Genomic DNA, 20,119 nt, shown 5'->3' on the forward strand with positions numbered 1-20,119 from the left:
CTCTCATTTCCTGAGCAAAATCAAAAGAAGCAGGTAGCTTGACAGTAAACCAGGGCAAGATTATTACATAAAGACATTATTTAATACATTTGTTTAAACACACACACACATACATGTGCATGCGCACACATACAAAAAAGAGAAACAATGATGGGAACTAAACCAGGCACTATCGCAAAAGGAGTATTTTCCCACCCAAAAGAATTTCCCTTTTCTCACTCCAAAGAATTTTTGTATACTACTTCAAGACCTTCAAAACATCCCTGTAAGCAGCCATTGTTGACTATGTTCTAAAGTAGTCCAGAGAACAGGTAATTTGGGTTATTTCTTCTGTGATATATTAATTTCATTCATTTAAAATAACAAGCTAAAACTTATCAGCCTGTAATACAAAGTTTAAAGGAGACAAAAGTACACAGGAAAACCCACTGTTTCCGGGATCTACGTCTTAACTATGTAAGCATTTCTCCACAGACGTACTAATACTCATTAATTTATTGTTTTTATATTCTTCTCTCATATATTATATCCTGACTGCAGTTTCGCCTTCCCCCAAACTCCTCCCATTCCCTCTCTTCACGTTCCCTCTCTCCCAGATCTGCTCCCCTTCGTTTTCCCTTCAGAAAACAGCAGGTCTCCCAGGGATATTAACTGAACATGGCATAGCAAGTTTCAATTAAGACAGGAGACATACTCTCTTATCAAGGCTGGAGAAGGCAATCCAATAGGAGGAGAAGGGTCCCACAAGTAGGCAAAAGACTCATGGACAGTTCCTGTTAGGAGTCCCACAAGAACAACGAACTATACAACCATAACATATATGCGAAGAACCTAGCACAAACAAATACAGGCTGCCCTGGAAATTTCTGTAAGCTCCTATGAATGATGCTTAGTTGATTCTATGGGTTGTTTCCTTCCCCACTTCTGCAGGGTTCTGAAACCTCTACCTATTGTTCAACTGTGGGTCTCTGAATTTTCTCGCATCAGTAGCTGGATGAAGTCTCTCTGATGATGACTGGGTTATGGCCATGCTCTCCTGAACGTGCCTAATCTTGTCTATTCATTTAATCTTAGTAGTTGCAAAGCAATCTATGCATATACAGACATATATGTGTACACTTCCATTAAAACCACCACATAAAACATACCATACTATGTATTGTGGTTTTTAAATTGCAGACTGTGATCTATCAGTGAGGTAGGAAATAAAATTACTAGATCACAATGAAGAGTACTAAAAATTAGAAAAGAGCAGAGTAAAGTATGTTGGAGAACCTTTCATAGGAAAGGTAGTTACTTTTTAAAAAAATCGTTCCTGAATTTTATCCTTAAATTCATTGTGAGCTAGTTTACAACATAAAATATATTCCTTCTAGGGATTCACAGACAATAATATATTAAAACGCATGAGGTTTCAAAGACTGTGGTTTTGTTTAATGATAGAAAGATTGTTCCACTTTACTATATATAAAGTTATCCTACTTGGCTTGTATTAAAATATGTTAAAAATATTCCTATTTGTAAATGTAAAAGGCGACAAAAAGTGATGTTAACCATTGGTGGATCATATAGGTGTGCTTATTTTTTTAATATTTATAAATATATACACAATCTGAGAGTAGTAGAGCCTCTTCCCAATGCTTATGAGTCATCTTCCTTCTCTCTTCACATGTCTCACCATTTCTAAAGCTGGAGAATATTACAGAACATGAATATCCTATACAGTGTACAGGTTGCTGCTTGTTGGTAAACATTTTCATTGGTATTCTTAGTTTTTCAATATTTCCAACAGTGCTTCACTTGTTGGGACATCCTGATATGTATCACTGTATGGTCACCCAAGAGTTAAAGGATACAGGTCATGAACTGAAATTACTAGGCCAATGGAGGTATACCTATAGGTTCAGTTTTGTGAGATATAGTCAAATTCCCTTTCATTTTTGTTTGGTTATAATCCTATAATCACTGTTTGATAATCATTTTTCAGAAAAGTATATGTTATCAACTATTTTTTACTGCTAAGAATCTAGGCAATAATTTCACAAGTCAACTGTATTTTTAGATCATTTTTCTGATTGTAATTTTTTTTACATTTCCATATGTACATATAATTCTTAAATATAACCTGTTGGTTCCATATATTGTTGTTTCTACATATGTTTTCAAGACTGACCACTGGGAAATGGACAGCTAACTAATTATCGTTTTATTCCCTGGGGAGAACCACTGCTCCTGTTTCTAGCTTTACTTAGTTGCATGCAGTACACATTATTTTTTAATACAATTTTTTCTGATGAATGAAGATAAATATTTTGTTCATGTTTAAAAAACATTCTCATTATCTTTACTGTGGTCTACATCTATATCTGTACTTTTTATTTTGTCGGTAGATTATTTCCTTACTAATTATAAGTAGAAAATTGAGCAGACATAACAACAATTGAGAATAAGATATGCAAAATGTGTCATTATCATATAAAAAGATTCCTAAGATCACTCATAAATTAAAAATCATAGCATAAGAATATTTTATATATGCTAGGAGAATATGTATTAGAAATGTTTTTTTCCATCATTATCAGCCTTGATGAGAATATGAGAAAAGAGATATTCTTCAGAAAGCATTAGTAGAAAGATAAACTAATCTTCCTTTTAAGGGGAAGATTTGATGATAGCTGTAGGAGTAATTAAATGGCTATTACCTCCGCCTATCAATCATTTCCAATTATAAGAAATTATCCCACAGATGTGTAAAAAGATGTGTATGTAAGAAATAAATAATGGTACTTTTTTTAAAGAGCAAGCTGATGGACACTTACATTTGTATCAATGAGCTAGCTAAATATAAAAGTGATACCTATGTGACTCAATCTCATCCAGCTATCACTGAGAAACAACAAAGGATAATGTGCAAGATATCTGAACTACAAAAGGTTACTGTACTTATACTGACAATGTGGAAATGACCATCACTCAAGTGGTACCTAAAGGGTGAAGATGAGAACAGTTTAGTTTTTTTTAACTTAATCCTGTTTTTCAGTATCAATTATAAACCACCAGTTAATATTACTTTACCACTAAAATATACTAATAAAGGGATTTCTACTTGAACATATGCATTTTTCTATTTGCCTTGACAATAGCTTAATGTTCAATATCATTAGATTGGTTTCCAAGTCTAAGAAGATCACAGTCATCACAGAAATGCATGACTCACACATAAACACATCCAAATGACTTATACACTTCCTCTGACCATGTAACTATCCAAGAGAGCTGTTACAAAAGTCAACTGCGCTGCCTCATACATGCATAATGGTTCCAACAGAGCCATTAGGGTGCCAGTTATATGGCAGGGTTCCTGCCAAAGCTATTACCAAATCATTGTATTGTTTCACACACTTCCTTTAACTTGTAGATGGTTCCTAAGGAACTGTTTTCACCGCTATAGAAGTGTCCTTTATAACTTATATCACCAGGGGAAAACATGGAAAGCACAGGCAAGAAATGTAAAAGAAGCAAATCCCTTCTAGTAAATGTGCATGAATGATCCCACATGGTCAAATATCAGAAGGGTAACTCCTCATTTGGGCATAAGTATTACATGTCATTTAAAGACCTCCAGGTGTTCATCTAGGCATTTTGTCTCACAACTCCAGATGTTCCTGGGAAGCAATGTAGGTTCTCAAAATGGCACATGCAAAGCTATGCTAGTATGGTATTTATTGGCTGTGTATTCTACGTCGTCAGGTTCTGGGTATGATGTGTAGAAGTGACAGGGAGTTGTTATAGGTTTGGTGTCTCTGATGAATTTTTTTTCAGATCTTCCCTGGTCTGTAAAGTTGTTGAATAGCATAGAAAGAACTTAACTATTCAACAATGATGAAAATAAGCATGGCTTATTAAGGAACTAAGAGTCTAGCTCTATCTTAAAGGTCTACTATACATCAATGGGAAATAATAGTAGTCTTTACTAGTTAAAATCACCTTAATATATTTCCTTTAATATTTTTTCGGTGCTTAGTAGAAAAATATTTTTTAACTATTGAAATGATGTATTAGTTAAAGTAAGAGAAACACAAGGATTTTTACCTTTTTTGAAATGAGCAGAAATTAGGATGGAATGCAACCAGGATCTAGAATTTCTTTGGAGTGCCATATATTCCACACTGGCTACGTGTATAATTCCTGATAATAAAACTGTCTCCCATAGTATCTATCCCACAACTTAGGCATAGTAAATGAATAGAGCTAAACTTTATTCATACCTAACATGCACTGAATATCTAATTATAGAAGTCATACTATAAAGTTTTATATATATATATATATATATATATATATATATATTCATGCTCTACACACAAGAAATGAAATTGGTAATGTTTTCCATTTCATAGAACAAGAAACTGGGGTTTGGGAAGTTTTAATTATCCGTCCATTTGAGAAGTACCAAAGATGGACTGTAAGTTGTAAAAGTAAAACTGCCTGTTAATAAACCAAATGGAAAAAAAGTAAGATTTTATTTGTTAATTTTAATAAAGTATGAATTACAAAGAAGTTACGCGTACCTATAGTTTTGATGATGATACCTGTATTCAAAAATGCTTATTGAACAATTACTTGCTGCCAAACTTGGTATTAAGTACTAGAGATGCTTGAAAAATGAATATTATGTATAATCCCCAACCTCAAGGCATTTCTAGACTGGTGGGAAATATTAATGTTCAATTAATTAAGAGGATTTATTATAAGTGACAAAAACAATTTGAGCTACATTAAACAGAAAATAAGCACAAGAAGGGGCTAAATAGAAAGAATTAAGTCCTTTCTTTTTGTACATTGATCTATTATATTTAGTCATATCTGTGCAGATTGACTCATGTCTATATATTTATCCAAAAGAAAGGAATAAGACTCTGAATACAGTCCAGCTCTTACTTCTCTCCAGAAAAGCAACTAAAATTAATCATGTGTGCTTTAGCATCATCGCTACATTCCATGGAAATAGAATCATTTTCTCAACTTGATTCAGGTATCTAACAGAGTCTCATTAGCTACAACCAGAGGATAAGATCAATAATGCAAATCTTGCTTTGGGGAGCCCACCCAGTTGATTTTTGTAGCAGCTTCCCACTTCAAAACAGTAAATATCAAGTTGGCACACATACCCCAATGGGTCTACTAATGACAGTGTAAAGCCTGCTTGCTCTCACTCTCAATGGCAAGTTCATCTACCCTTTTCCAGCAACATTCTTCTCCTAGTGTCAGGACCCATTTCTTTGGCTTCCAATGTGAACTGAAGACTACCAGATCTCTAGATTCCTCTGGGACTCTGGCATCAGATTGGGACTGCTAAGACAACTAGCCTCATGGATGGAATTACTACCAGATTCTTGATCTCTCAGTTAGAAGACAGCAATTGTTGGACTAGAGAGACCATCGCCTGTATGCTTCTCTAATAAATTCCTTTTTTAATATATGGATGTTCATCCTATCAGGTCTATTTTTTATAGAACCCTGACTAATACAGATAGTAATATCAGAATGGGTTCTACAGAAACAAAATTGTAAAGTTATTTCATTAGTTTTTGAGACAGGATCTTACTACATTGTCTTGGCAGCCTAGAACTCACCCTGTAATCCAGGTTGGCCTTGAGCTTATAAAAACCCATTAGCCTCTTTTTAAAGTATCTGGGACTGGGTTTCTAATCTGCTGATACATACAGTTACTGAAAGCTCTCCTCAAAAGCATGGAGAGCATTAAGTATCCATGGTATTAAACTTATTAGATAGATTCATTTGATTATCCTGACCAATCCATTGTAAAAAAAACTGCAAATGTAATGACTCTCTACATAAGACTTATGACAACTGGTGGAAAAAAAGGGAAAGAATGATGTTGTCTGGTGGCTTCTAACATCTCTGGATAAATTGGCAAAGGATAAGAATGAATCCCTTGCTAAAATTAACAAACTTCTAATATCTCAGCATACAGTAACAGAAGAACTCAGTGACACAGTTAATTGATTGACTTCAGATGTATACCAATAGTCAATACCAACATTTACCAGTGGGCTGTGGAACAGAATCTTGTCCTCAGCAACCATAGAGTTCAAGTTATGGAAAAATCAAACCCAAATCCTCAGAATATGACTATTTGCTTTACAATGAAAATCCAAGTCCCAGCTTCAGAGGGTATACATGTTGAAATAAGTACAGTGATTGGTAAGGATTCTGTAAGTGTGGATGAAGAGGTGTGGGACAACCCGTCTAAATGTGAGGACATTAAACTCTCCTGTTCTGAAGGACTTAACTCACCTGATAAATAATTCTTCACCCTTAGAATAGAATACTTCTCCACATTAATCTACTGCAGTGTTCCCCTCTCCATATTTGTCTCAGTAATCCTTCACTGTCTACTAAACTAGCAATGACGTTCTCTGAAGGAGATGGCAGGCAAAACAATATTGATGTCGGTCAGTGCCTGCCTATAGTGCTTCTAGACTTATAACCACAATCAATTCCCCAGTTAAAGATGCTCATAGAAGAGAGGTAAGAACTATAGTCCATGAAAATGTGCGATATGCCACTAAAGAACTTGAAGAGTTTGCTAATTCACTGAGGCAAAGTCTGGATACTACATGTAGAAATGGGTTTTAAGGGTGTGTGATAATGGTAGATGAAATATAAAACTGGAACAGACTGAATTTTCTGAAATGGGAGCACTGAGTACATAGTCTAGGTTTAATATGGAAGTTTGCAGAGCCAAAATTTGTCATAAGATGGCCTACTGAAAAGAAGATGAAGATGTTTGACATCTCTTGCCTCAGTGTTGACAAGGATTTTAAGGTTCAGGCAGACCATGGTGCTACAGAGGGTACGCCAGGAAAACCCAATCCTCCACAGCGGGGAGGCCTAGATGCCTTAATCCTACAACATGAAAAATGCTGAAAGGCGCATCAGTATACTTGAAGAACTCTATGGTTATTCCTTTCTTGTGCCAGACCACAGGGTTGTAAATACCACAGCTCAGTTGGATGAATTAAATGCAAAGGGTTATAATTGGGCCCTGGAGAAACAGGGTTCAGACGGCAACACTGAAGCACCAAAGACAATGATAAGCATTGTTATGGCACTGGAAGAACAGGTGAAGCAATGTCAACAATGGCCTGACCCATAATGAGCAGCAAAAGCAAAGTGCTTTTTATGGTCACAAGTGTCATATGGAACTCTGACACTGACTAACGGATTGTGTTTATAGAAATGTAATCATGAAGAAGCCTACTATGTTTTATATGATTTGTATAAGCAGATACATTATTGAACAAACCAAGAAAGGCTACATTGGATAGTGGCAATAGGAAATCTTGGCTCCTGAAACAATTTCTAGACTTCATCTATTTGCAAACTCTAGGTCCCTTGAATGAAGGGATGTCAAAAGTCCTGTGAGGAAGGGCCTTGATGAATTACCTAAGAGTTTTATGGTTAGTCTTCTCCAGTCCTTCTGCAGTGGGGCCCATGTCCTTTAACATGGGCCACTTACACTGGGGAATGGAAACAATCAGACTTTCTAGGTCCTGTGGGATACTGTTTAGGAAAATAATTGGTACTCATTATGGGAGAGCCCCAAAAGCAAATGTGGCCCATCAGTTAAAGTACAGTTTTATGGAGAACAGATGACAGAATTTTGGCTAAAATCTTATTCACAGCAGGCCCAGTTTGTCCCAAAACTCATCCTGTGGTTATTTCCCTACTTCTAGAATGTATAATTGGGGTATATGTACTTAGAAGTTGGCAGAATTCCTATATTGGTTTTGTGAGGATTATAATAATTGGTGAAAGCCAATGCAAGTCACTGAAGTTCTTGCTACTAGGGAACATAGTGAGCAAAAGACATTCCAGGAGGGATTGCAGAAATTAATACTACCGGCAAGGAATTGAAAGATGCAGAGTTTGTGATTTGCACCATATCTCCCTTTAAAATTCCTATTTGGATTGCACAGAAGACAGATGGATCATGGAGAATGGAGGTTGACTATTGCAAAATTAATCAAGTAGTGATACCAATTGCAGCTGATGTACCAGATGTGGTATCTTTACTTGAGCAGATTAACACATCTCCTGGTACATGGTATGCAGCTACTACGTTAGCAAATGCCTTTTTCTTGATACCTGTCCATAAGGACCACAAGAAGCAATTTACCTTCAGCTGGCAAGGCCAACAGTATGCTTTTACAAGGTTATCTCACAAGAGTATATTAACTCGCCAGCACTGTGTCATAACTTAGTTTGGAAGGATCTTGATCATCAGTCTCTCCTGCAAAATATTGCATCAATCCACTATACTGATAAATTAGGTTGATTGGACCATGTGAGCAGGGCGTACAAACCACCTTGAACTTTCTGGTAACACATATGGATTCTGAGGATGGGAAAGAAATTAAAAAAAATCAGTGAAATTTCTAGGAGTCCACTGTGTGGGGCACAGTGATTCTGTGTAAACCAAAGTACAAGTTTTCAAATCTGACTATTCCCACCATCAAGAGGAAGGTTTATTTGGACTGTAGAATCATCATATTCCTTACTGATATATGTTATTTCATACCATATATCAAGTGAGGTAGAAAGACGCTAGCTTTAAATGGGACCTGGAACAGGAGAAGAGTTTTCAGTAGGCCAAAATTGCTGTGTAGAATGCTCTTCACCTGGGACAATATGATTCTGGAGACCTGAAAGCACTTGAGGTATCAGTGGCTGATAGGAAGGTTGCCTGGAGCCATTGGCACTTCAATACAGATGAATCACAAGGGAAACTCTAGAAAATTTGCAGCAAATCTCTACCATCATCGGCAGACAGCTGTTCTTTTGAAAGACAGCTCTTGACTGGCTATCTGGCCTTAGTGTAAAATGAATATTTGACAATGGGATACCAAGTCAACTGGGGCTGCCTATAGTAGTCTAGATATTTTTGACCCTGCAAGTTATAAATTAAGTTATGCACAGCAACAATCTATTGTCAAATGGACATGGTATATATGTGATCTGGCCTGATCAGATCCTGAGGGCACAAACCAGTAATATAAAGAAGTTGCTCAAATGTTTATGATTTTTTTACTCCCATTAAAATCCTTTCTACTCACAATCATGCTCCCATAGCCTCTTGAAGTATTCCCTATGGACATTTACTGAGAAAGAATTAGGGAATTTTAAAATTAAATATTTTTATTTCATGTGCATTGGTGTTTTATCTGCATGTATGTAGGTGTAAGACTGTCAGATACTCTGGAGTTACAACAGTTGTGAGCTGCATTGTGGGTGCTGAGCATTAAACTAGGGTCCTCTGGAAGAGCAAGTAGTGCTTTTAGCCACAGAACTATCTCTTCAGGAATTAGCACCGTTTGAACTGATGGTTTTCTTTCTGCATGTTATGTAAGCACTACTGAGAACTGGAAAGCTGCATCATTTACAAACCCCTTCTGGGGTAACCCTGAAAGACACCAGTAAAGGGAAAACTTCATCGTAGTTAGAACTTTGGGCAATAAACAAAGTTGTATATTTTTCTTGGGTGGAGAAAAGGCCATATGTCTGGTTGTGTGATCCATGAGCTTTACTCAATGGATTGTTTGGATGGCCATGGATTTTTAAAGAACATGATTAAAAAATTGGTGGGAAAAAACCTGGGAATAAGCACTTAAATAGGTCTTTTCAAATGGGCAAAGGATGTGAAGATGCTTGTCTTTCATGGAAATGATCATCAAAAGGTGACTTCAGTAGAAGTAAAAAAAAACACTGGACAAGATGGCCCATTTTGTTGATAGGCAGCAGCTTTCGCCATCATCCATTGTTATTTTTCACTAGGCCTAATACCAGAGTGGCTATTGTAGTAGAAATAGAATTTGTGCATGGACTCAACAAATGTACTTAAATTTACCTAGGTGAACTGGTTACAGATGCTGCTAAGGGCCAGATCTGCTAGCAACAGAGACTAACACCAAGCTCCTAATGATAGCATTCCCAAGGGTATGCTACTAAGTAGCAGGTTAGTGACACTGGCTCCCTTCCTATGTGGAAAGGACAGTGTTTTGACCTCACTGGAATAGATACCCTGTTTATGGATTTGCCTCTTTTACACCTGATGTTTCTTAAAAACCTACTGTATACAAACTCTCAGAATATTTCAGCCACAGTTAAGGCATCCTATACAAACTTTCCTCTGGCTAAGAAGCTCACTTAATAGGCAGAGTAATGGTATAATGGGTCTACTGTCATAAAAGTCACTGACATTTGGCTGTCAAGCATTCTGAAAACAGCTGACTTCATAGAAAGGTAGATGACATTTGAAGTCACAGTTTTAATTAGATGGTGGTAACCAAGAAGGCTAAATCCAGGTTCTCCAAAATACATTATATGCTTTGAATCATTTTTCAGTATATGGTAATGTTCTCCCATGCCCAGAATTCAGTGGTTAGAAATGAAGTAGTATAAATGGAAATGATTCCATTCACTATCACCCATAGTAACCAGTAGGAAAATTTTTGCTTCCTGCTCCCACAACCATAATCTCTTCTGGCATAGAACTTTTGGTTCCAGATGGAGAATGTCTCTGCTAGGAGACACAACAAACATTCCATTGCAATGAGAACTCAGATTTCCAACTGGCCCCTTTGGACTTATGACGACCATTAGCCAACAGGCTAAGATAGGAGTAACAGCATTATAAACGGTAATCAGTCCAAACTACCAGGGGAAATTCCTATACTTCTCCATAAAGGAGGTAAGAAAGATTGTGCCTGGAGTACAGGAGATCCATTAGGGTATCTCCTGTTGTTACCATGTCTTGTGGTTAAAGTTAATGTGAAACTACAACAACTCAGTTAAAGCAGGGTGACAAAGGGCACAGACCCTTCAGGAATAAAAGTATGGGTAGCTCCTGTTGGATAAGAACTAAGATTAGCTGAGGTGGTTGTTGAGGTTGGAAGAAATACAGACTGGGTAGTAGAAGAAAGAAATTATAAATACCAGCTAATGCCACTCGACCAGTTGTAGAAAAATAACTGACTTCATTTTTGTTTCCATTAGGAAATTAAGGAGATGTGCTTGTATTAAAGTTGGCAAGGGGAGCACACAAGGTATATAATCTTAGTTTTCAACTTGACTACATCCAGAATCAACTAAAACCCAAACATCTCAGCACAACAGTGAGGAGCCTTTTTAATTGGATCATTTGAGTTGAGAAGACCAGACTTCTGGGCCACGTATTCTAGTGACGGCACATAAAATGACATGGAAGAAAGAAGCTTTTGATTTTGGTCTGCTTGCCCTTGCTCTCACTGGTAAATCCATCTATCCTGTTGCTGAGGCATTCTTTCACAGGTATTAATACCTACTTTTTCAGGGTTCCATCATAGACTGAGGACTAGCAGGTCTCTAGGAATCTTCCAGGACTCCAATATGAGGCTGAGACTCGGTTGAACAACTAACTACCAGATTCCTGGCTTTTGAGTCAGGAAATAATTTTTGTTGGAGTAACCATATTAAAGCCTATATACCATCCTACATTCCTCATGCAATATGTAGATATTCATTATGTAACCTCAAGTCTTTCAGAGATCATTGACTAAAACAAAATAGTATTGTCACATTGTTACGAGAAATGACAAGAATATCATTTGTTAGAGGCAAAGTTGTACATTAGATAACCATAGGCCTGCCTCAATGCAGCACTTCTATTCTTCAAAGAGTAGCACAAGATCATAGATTTTTCATGAAATTATTTATCTCTCACTTTAATCCCCCCCACTCAAAACATGATGTGATCCTCATTTATAGACTCTATAATTATGCTCTAGATCCTGTGGCTAGGTATCGAATCTACAATGGAGAATAAGGCAGAACACTCTTGTGTCCAGTCTTAACACCTTCTGTGAGGTATGAAAATCTAGACATATCACAAATAATTGAAATGGACTGTAAGAAGGGTACACTGAAAGAAGCACGATATCAAACAGTTATTATTCAGGTCCTAGGATCAAGCTAACTATTAAATCTGCATTTTTCCTTAATGGAAAATTAAGTAATAATACATGTTAAAGGATCGTCTTAGGACAAGTGGGAAGGACTAAAAAACAAATAATATTTTGGTAGTTCTGTGAAACCTAAAAACTGTATCTACTTTTCATACCTGTTAATTTCCCCTCTTGCAAATATTCCAGTAGTGAAGTTTTAGTAAAAATTTCAGAGTTTGTAACATTATAGATTTAAATTAGATTCAGAACAACAAAACAGGGTTAATAGTACTAAAAATATTTTTTAATGATTAGTCTATGGATGAAATGCAAGAAATCAATCTTCTTAGGCAAAATTCTGGAAGTCCAAGTAGAACAACGAAGGGTCACTAAATCATACTGTCTACTTGTGGGATGGACACAACTGTAAGCATCTTTGACAGCATTTCTTAGATACTTTTATAGTTGTATAACTCACATAAATTAACATTTTCCCTTATTTAAGCTTGTATTTCTCATTAACAGCAGTGAGGCATAACCTAAAGTTTTTCATAACATTATGTTCACGGTATCATCAATAATTAACAAAAAACAAATTATTGGCAGAAAAAAATAAAATGTCATTGACACTAATTGTATCATAGGGAGAAGATGGCATGGAATCTGAACTACTGAAACCTATAAATCAAAAATATTTTAAGCATTTTTATATTTCAAATATAGAATGTAAATTCAGATTAATGAGTTAATGAGATAGGTACCCTGCTAGGCATGCTTTCATGAATGGATGATATCAGTGGGAAATAAATAGCTCCATTTGCATGCAAACACAAAGTTAAATGAGTTGAAAATGATTTTTTTAAATTTAACTTGCATTTGGGGAAAAAGAAGAAAAGGATTCACACTCTCAAGTTTTCTCTAAAAAAAGTATTAAATATGGGCCATTCCTAGTTTATTACCAATAACTGGGAATGCTCCTCTTACTAAAGAATGACAAAAATAAAATCTCATAAAATAATGACTACCTTACGCTTTCACTTTTTTCTTTGGCTTTTTGAGTTATTTGCAATTGATGATATGAATGAAATGTAATTGTAAGGCCAAGGTAGGAACATCTGGAGAAAAGGACCAAGGCCATTTGGTAGTGAGCACTGGAAAGTTCTGTCAACATCAGATATATACCGTGTTAAAGTTAAAGCCATTCTAAATTCAAAAGAAAATAACAGCAAAACAACAGCAGCAGCAGCAGCAGCAGCAACAACGACAACAACAACAAGGCAGTTGTTTTATTTAGGGCAGAACCCCAAGACAAATGAGTGTTGTTCCTAACTGCAAGTGAAATATACACATTAAAGGCACAAGACTAATCTCTGACAATTCCATTGTTCAGCCTCACGTGTTGTTTGTTAGTCTGTCAGAGTCTGTTTTGTGGACTAGGCACCTGTCACGATTGATTGAGGTAAAAACAACTTGGCGTCGAATATTTGGAAACACTTGCCTTGAGCAGGATCAGCTGGAGCCTCCATATCACAACAAACAGGAGAGAATTTAAAACCTGTAATATTAAATGTTTTATTAATCAGTCTTTGCCCACGTTGCCTGAGATTCTTCAAATTTCAACAGGAATACTTCATCAAGAATTTTTTTAAAAAAACATAACAGTATCAATGGAAAAAAAAAAAACTCTATGTACCCTAATATATATTCCTCCACTAAAACAAAGATTCAGTAGTATTGAATCATAAAAAAAAGTCAATCTTACTTAATCCTACAATTTTCAACACTCCTAAAAGAAACCTCCCATTGATGTTCATCTACAGAGAGAAAAATGATGAAGTCTAGAATGAAAAAGCCTTTATTGGGGTATGTTTCAACTGAATGTATTTAACTACAGTTCTTTAGTGAGCAGGCAGGATGAAGATCGTGAGAGAGGCACCTGAGTCTTTCAATCTGACTACCAACAATGGAAGCTTATGCTGGAAGAAGGGAAGGCATCAACCAGAAGAAGAACTTCTGTCTCCCAGAGTGCGATTTCAAACATTTCTGAGGATTGGCCTATGGCGCAGAATATAATCATTACATTTAAATTATATTCATACAGGTGTATAATGAATATGGAATATATTTTATACTATCCTCTTTTCTCAACTCAGCTCTCCCTGCCCCTTTGTTCCCCTAAAAAATTGTCTTCATTTAATATACACGTACATAATTTTATGTTGTATAAAATCGAGTAACCTAGACAGAAAACACAGTGTTTGTCATTGTGAAATGGGTTGAATTCACATATTATGCTAGCATGAATGTGGATGATATAAGAACTCACATAAAATTTTGACAAAGAAAATGATGGATAGATTAGATTAATTTGATTAACATTCCTTTAACATGCCTATTATGAAATTATTTTTGGTTAGAGGCAGAAGAACATACTTTCAATAAGTCAACCCCTTCCTCAAAACTCACAAAGAGAAAGCATTTCATTTTCTAAAATGTATAAGGAAGTAATATATAATTACAAATAAATGACATTGCTGTTAGTACTTATTGTCTGGCAAATGACTGGTGTCTTTAAAATAATTGTGTTTGTGAAATAATTTCATTCTAATGTGGTTAATGTGAATCTGTTTATAAACTCAGCAAGTTAATTTGGATGAAAATAGAGAGTCCCTACAGAGAATATGCATGCTATATAATTGTTCATCTCCTTGTTCATACATCGATGTAAAGCTAAAATACGTGAAATGAGTACTTCCTATAATAAATCCCACTGGGGTAGCTATGAAAATAAAAATGAAAATAAAAGGTGAGTAATGAATAAGACATTCACAATATTGCTGACTACATGAGATAATTTCTCTTGAGGGTTCTCCAGAAATGAAGACTATTTTGTGTCGTTATAAATAAACGTGTCTATTTGCTAGCTACTTAAGTATCCTCCTTGTTCCTGGGACCCTGCTATCTTGTATTTGTATTCTGCATGCTAAATGAAAGATAGGCCAATATCAGAAGTGATAACAAAGCAAAACGGCAGATGTAGTTTTCTTACCATTTTCCCCATCAGACTTCCGTTCATGGTCAGTGTCAGTCAAGGACAATGCAGAGTTGGCCCTGCTGGACAGACAGGAACTATGTTCTGACTTCATGCCTCTTATCCACATTCTGAGTGCATGGTCAGGTGATGCAGCACCTTCTGTCTCTGTGTCCACATCAGATCCCATCTCCAGCTGGTAGCCATGCCGAGAAACACTGTGCATGTCTGTCTGGTAGCCAGAGCACAAAGTAGGAGGTGTTTCACAGAATTCTATCTCTGGAAAGAAAAAAAAAGTTCAGATATATTAAAAATCTACTAACTTTGACTTTTCTGTCCTCATGTTTCCCCTTCCCCATTGCCAGTAATTATGAGTATTTGCAAAGTTAGAATTCTGGCCTTTTATTTATGGTAGTTAGGACTCTGTGCTTATTTTGCACTTCTGTTACTCAAAATTATACTCCCGTTGATTCTTACAACGTTCTGGGGGGAAAGTGCATTCTCAAAATAGCTTATAGCTACAATTTTTTGGTTGCACACAATATAATGAAATAAGCGAGTACAATAAGTATAAAGTGTAGAGATATGTCCGCTAAAGCAATTTCTTTTCTAGAATGAATATGTGATCTACACAGCACACCTATGCTTAAAATAACAAAATGATTTGTTTTTCTGAGTGTGTCATATATATTATATATAATCTAATAAGTAATATAAAACTGAGAAAAACAATACATTCAAATAGATTTTTCAAATATGCTAAACTCTAATATTATGAGTAACTAATGTTATTTCCACTGTCTTCAAATGAGTTTAAGGCATACTTTTGCCAATTATTTTGTTTTGTTTTAAAGCTGGAGGAGGCTTATATTATAGCTTAAAAGAAAAATTCCAGGGTTCATAAGCTATAACACAAAACAGCCTGGTGGAGGAGACATGGAAGAGGGAGAGGAGGAGGAAGAGGAGGAGGAGGAAGAAGAGGAAGAGGAGGAAGAGGAGGAGAAGGTTGAGGAGGAGGAGGAAGAGGAGAAGGTTGAGGAGGAGGAGGAGGAGGAGGAGGAGGAGGAGGAGGAGAAAGTGGAGAATCAGGAGGAGGAAGAGGAAAGAAGGAGGATGAGGAGGAAGAAAAAAGCCATGCATTTGATTTAAATCTGCAAGGACTGCCACAAAGCAGGGAGGAGGACTTTAGAGAAAGAATAAGGAAGATCAAAGTGTTAGGGTAAACAGAACACAGATAGAAAAAAAGCTTCTTGGATAATTCAGAGAAGAAGGCCGACTTAGTAAGCTGTTTAACTGTAGTTCTAGAACACACTGGGAGGGTGGATGAGGAGAGAAATCACCTTAGTTAAGGGATAATTTCTTTGCTCTTTAAACAAACAAACAACAAAAACATACAAATTAGGTACTGCACCATGACAGTGCTTCACGGCTTCGATTTTTCTCCCTTTCCTTCCAAATTTTAGAATTTAAAACAGTTAGAATCTTAGTAATCAGGTCATTTAATAGTTGAGAAAATAAAATCCAGGATGCTGATGGCATTTTTCCATGAGCGTACATCGAAGAGCAAAAGCCTCTGTGTTTGTTTGTTTGTTTGGCTACAATACCCAGAGCGAGCATCATTTTTGCTAGATGCCAGTGAAGACCCAGTAACCAACTGCACGAATATCTCCCATTCTGTCTTAAAGTCAATTTATATTCAATTATGGCAAGGTGTCAAAAAAGGGGAAAGATGCTTTAACAATTCCTAATAATTTAATGAAAAATGACCACATGCCAAGACATATCATTTGAAATGTCCATGTAATACTTAGATAAGGTAATCCGGGGATGTAGTACACTATATAGAATTTTCTCAGACTGACATCAGAGACAGGGGATGTCAATTGGCCCGGAAAGGGCTTAACTGACTTCATCTAATCCATAGCGCATATCAATAAAATGCAAACTTTAACATGAATTCAATTCTTTGAATACAGAAAATGTTTGATCTTACACTATCTACTAGAGAAAATTCAGAATACAAATTTATTTGTCATAGTAACTATTTCTGGGATGCAAAAAGAATTACTACATACAGATTTTAGAAGCCAATGGATAATGGTTGTTTAACAGTTGCTGTGTTGCTAGCACGTAAGAAAGAAATATCTGTTCTGGAGTGGCTGTAAAATATCTCCATATACTTTCATGGATTCAGGAAACCAAATTAGGGGAACTTAGTTCTCCCCTGAATTTTATATTTAGACTTCTCATAGCACACAGATGTATCTTTCCAAGATTTTAATATGAGAGTCAGATTTATTGAAAGAATGAGCAACACAAATGGATGGCCATTTGCCATTCTAGATAAATGAAACACTGGAATAAAACTTTTCCAAGGGGGGCACTGACATATATAGCCAGACTCCATTTTTTGTTGAAGAGATTTGTTTTCCAACCCAAAAGGAAATTTGAGCATTGATTTGTTCCCTTCAAAGTAAATGTCACTTAAGATTATCAAAACTTGCACAGGATAACCAATTTCTTTTTTATTGGAATTTTATGTCATTTCAAAAGCAAAAACTAAATCATAAAAATTGTAATTAAGTAAGTTAGACAATCTGAACTCAGAAAGATCCAAGCAAGGTATGATTAGTTCTTTTTATGAAATGTTAAAGGAGAGAAAGCTAGAGAGTGTGTGAAGGAGAGAAAGATAGAAATATTTTACCTATCACCATAAGTGTTGTTCATTGAACTGTTTTATTTCCTTTCTTGAAGTCAATGTTGTCATTGCAGAATATTTTCTTAAATACACAAAAGTCTGCATTCTGCTTAAAATTCCCGTAGGATGCATTATTTAACAAGCACTTCAATGTCCCCTTAGTGGTTGTTTTTAGCCCTACACATATAACCTTGTTACCTAAAATGCTGCACGTTCCCTAGAGGAGATAAAGTTCAACTGGGTTTATTATAGATCTGTTCTTATCAAAGAGCTCTCTGCAAGCAAAATAAATGTATACTCTTAGAACACATACGGTTTACATGGCTAGACTGGTAACATGAGAAACTAAATTTCAAGAATGGAATAGTATAGAGATATTCAAGAAGTGTATTGGCAGTCTCCTGAATATGTTTCTAATTTTTATTCCAAGGAAAACATATTTTCTGGTATTTCAAGAGATTAGAAGGCTGAAAGTATAATTTCTAAAATTGAGAATAGGTTAGAGGAGACATTGCACAATAAATAATATAACAATGGTTAATAAATGAAAATAAGATTTCATTACTTAGTTATCAGAAAATACAAACTAAAAAATTTATATTTATTATGATGCATATTGTCGTATGGATTACAACAAATAAAAAACAAGAAATTTCATTGTCTCGGTGTTCTATTGTTTGAAGAGACAACACGACCAAGGCGGCCTTTAGGAAAGAACATTTGTTGGGAGCTTGCTATCAGTTTCAGAAGATTAGCCTATTATCATTGTGGCAGGGAATATGGTGACAGGTAGGCTTTGGAATTAGAGAAGTGGCTAAAAGATACACCTTGATCCACAAGCAGTGAAAGGAAAAGAAACAATAGGCCTGGCATGGGCTTTACCTAGGAAACCACTACCAGTGACACACTTCTTCCAGCAAAGCAACTGGCACTCAACAAGACCACAGCTCCTAAATCCTTTTAATCCTTGATGTGTTCTACTTGGTGGCTAAGTATGCAAATGTATGGAGCCTCTAAGGACCATTTTTATGCAAAGGATCACACTCACCAAGTGCTAATAATTGTGGAAAGTAAATACAAGTCGTATACATTGATGACAAAATAAAATAATATGGCACTTTGGAAAATAGTCTAGTAGTTTTCCATTGATTAGATTTGTACTTACCAAGAGAGAACTTGTACTCCTGGACACTAATCACAGAGAAATGATAGCTTTGGTTTACATTAAAATTACATATATTATATTTCATTTTTATAATAGGTAAAAAGCAGAAATGACGCAACTGTCTCTCAAGAGGTAAGTGAATAAACCAAGTGTAATATATCTACACAGTGAAATATTAAACTCTCACAATAAAGGAAGGGATTTCTGATGTACAACAACAGGATTAACAATCCAAACAAGTACACCAAGTAGAACAAAGCAGATCATCTACATCCTGTGTTTTCCATTACTAAAGTTTAAAAATACGTAAATGAATATACAGTGGGGTTTTTTTTTTTTTTGCTACTGTGATAAGCACTATGACCTAAAGCAACTTCAGGAAGCCATGGTTTATCTCTGTTACTCAATTACACCTCCATGTCACAATCTTTTATTCAGAGAAGGCAGGGCAAGCATTTGAAGCAGGATCAAGGATACAGGAACTGTGGGGAAGGAGGAGCTTGCTGGCACACTTACTCTCAGGATTGGGCTTGGGCACCTTTGTTACAGAGTCTAGGCTGACCTGCCTAGGGATGGTGCTTCCCACAGTGAGTGGGGCCCTCTCACATCAATCAACAATCATGAGAATTCCTTATAGGCAGGGTCACAGAAGAATCTGATTTTAGTAATCCCTTAATTGAAATTCCTTCTTCTATCATGACTTTTGGTTGTTTCATGCTGATAATTAAAAATTAACCAGGGGCGATAACAATTTTAGAAATAGTAAAGTGTACTTTGGGCACAGTTGACTTATTATATTTTCACTGTACTTCTATAGAGTTTTTTCTGATGGGATTATATATCAAAAGTTATGAAGATACTGAAGGGATTTTTAAATCAATCCATCTTTACAGATAGAGCCACAACTCTCAGATATGGAAGCAGTCGAACACAAAAAGAAATATTCTTTTGCTTATATCTAAGCCAAGAGGCCATCAAGATTAATGGATGCATCCTATTTTAAGTGATCCTCCAGGGCTCGATAATTTCATAGGACTATTAAATAACTCAAATTTAGATCGAAAAAAGGATGAAACTGATCACTACTTAGCCTTCCATAGCCACATGAGCATCCACTAGTTGAGGATCATTAGACGACCTTGAACCATTCTGATAAGTTAGATCACCCTCAGCCATCTATATTGAGGTGCTGAATAAATTTAGGCACAATATTTTCT

The 20,119-nt window shown here is 35.9% G+C and overlaps 1 protein-coding gene across 1 annotated transcript in view; it reads right to left on the bottom strand.

Moving 5' to 3' along the window:
- Positions 1–20,119, bottom strand: part of LOC116888128 (teneurin-1-like) — a 371,275-nt gene that overhangs the window by 241,020 nt on the left and 110,136 nt on the right. Inside the window, exons 3-4 of the mRNA XM_032889474.1 lie at positions 15,058–15,318; positions 13,507–13,563 (exon numbers count right to left, since the gene is read on the bottom strand). Coding sequence (XP_032745365.1) covers positions 13,507–13,563; positions 15,058–15,318 — 318 coding nt within the window. The remainder of the gene's footprint in view (positions 1–13,506; positions 13,564–15,057; positions 15,319–20,119) is intronic.

Source organism: Rattus rattus, chromosome X (genome assembly GCF_011064425.1).
Source record: "Rattus rattus isolate New Zealand chromosome X, Rrattus_CSIRO_v1, whole genome shotgun sequence".
Classification (NCBI taxonomy): domain Eukaryota; kingdom Metazoa; phylum Chordata; class Mammalia; order Rodentia; family Muridae; genus Rattus; species Rattus rattus.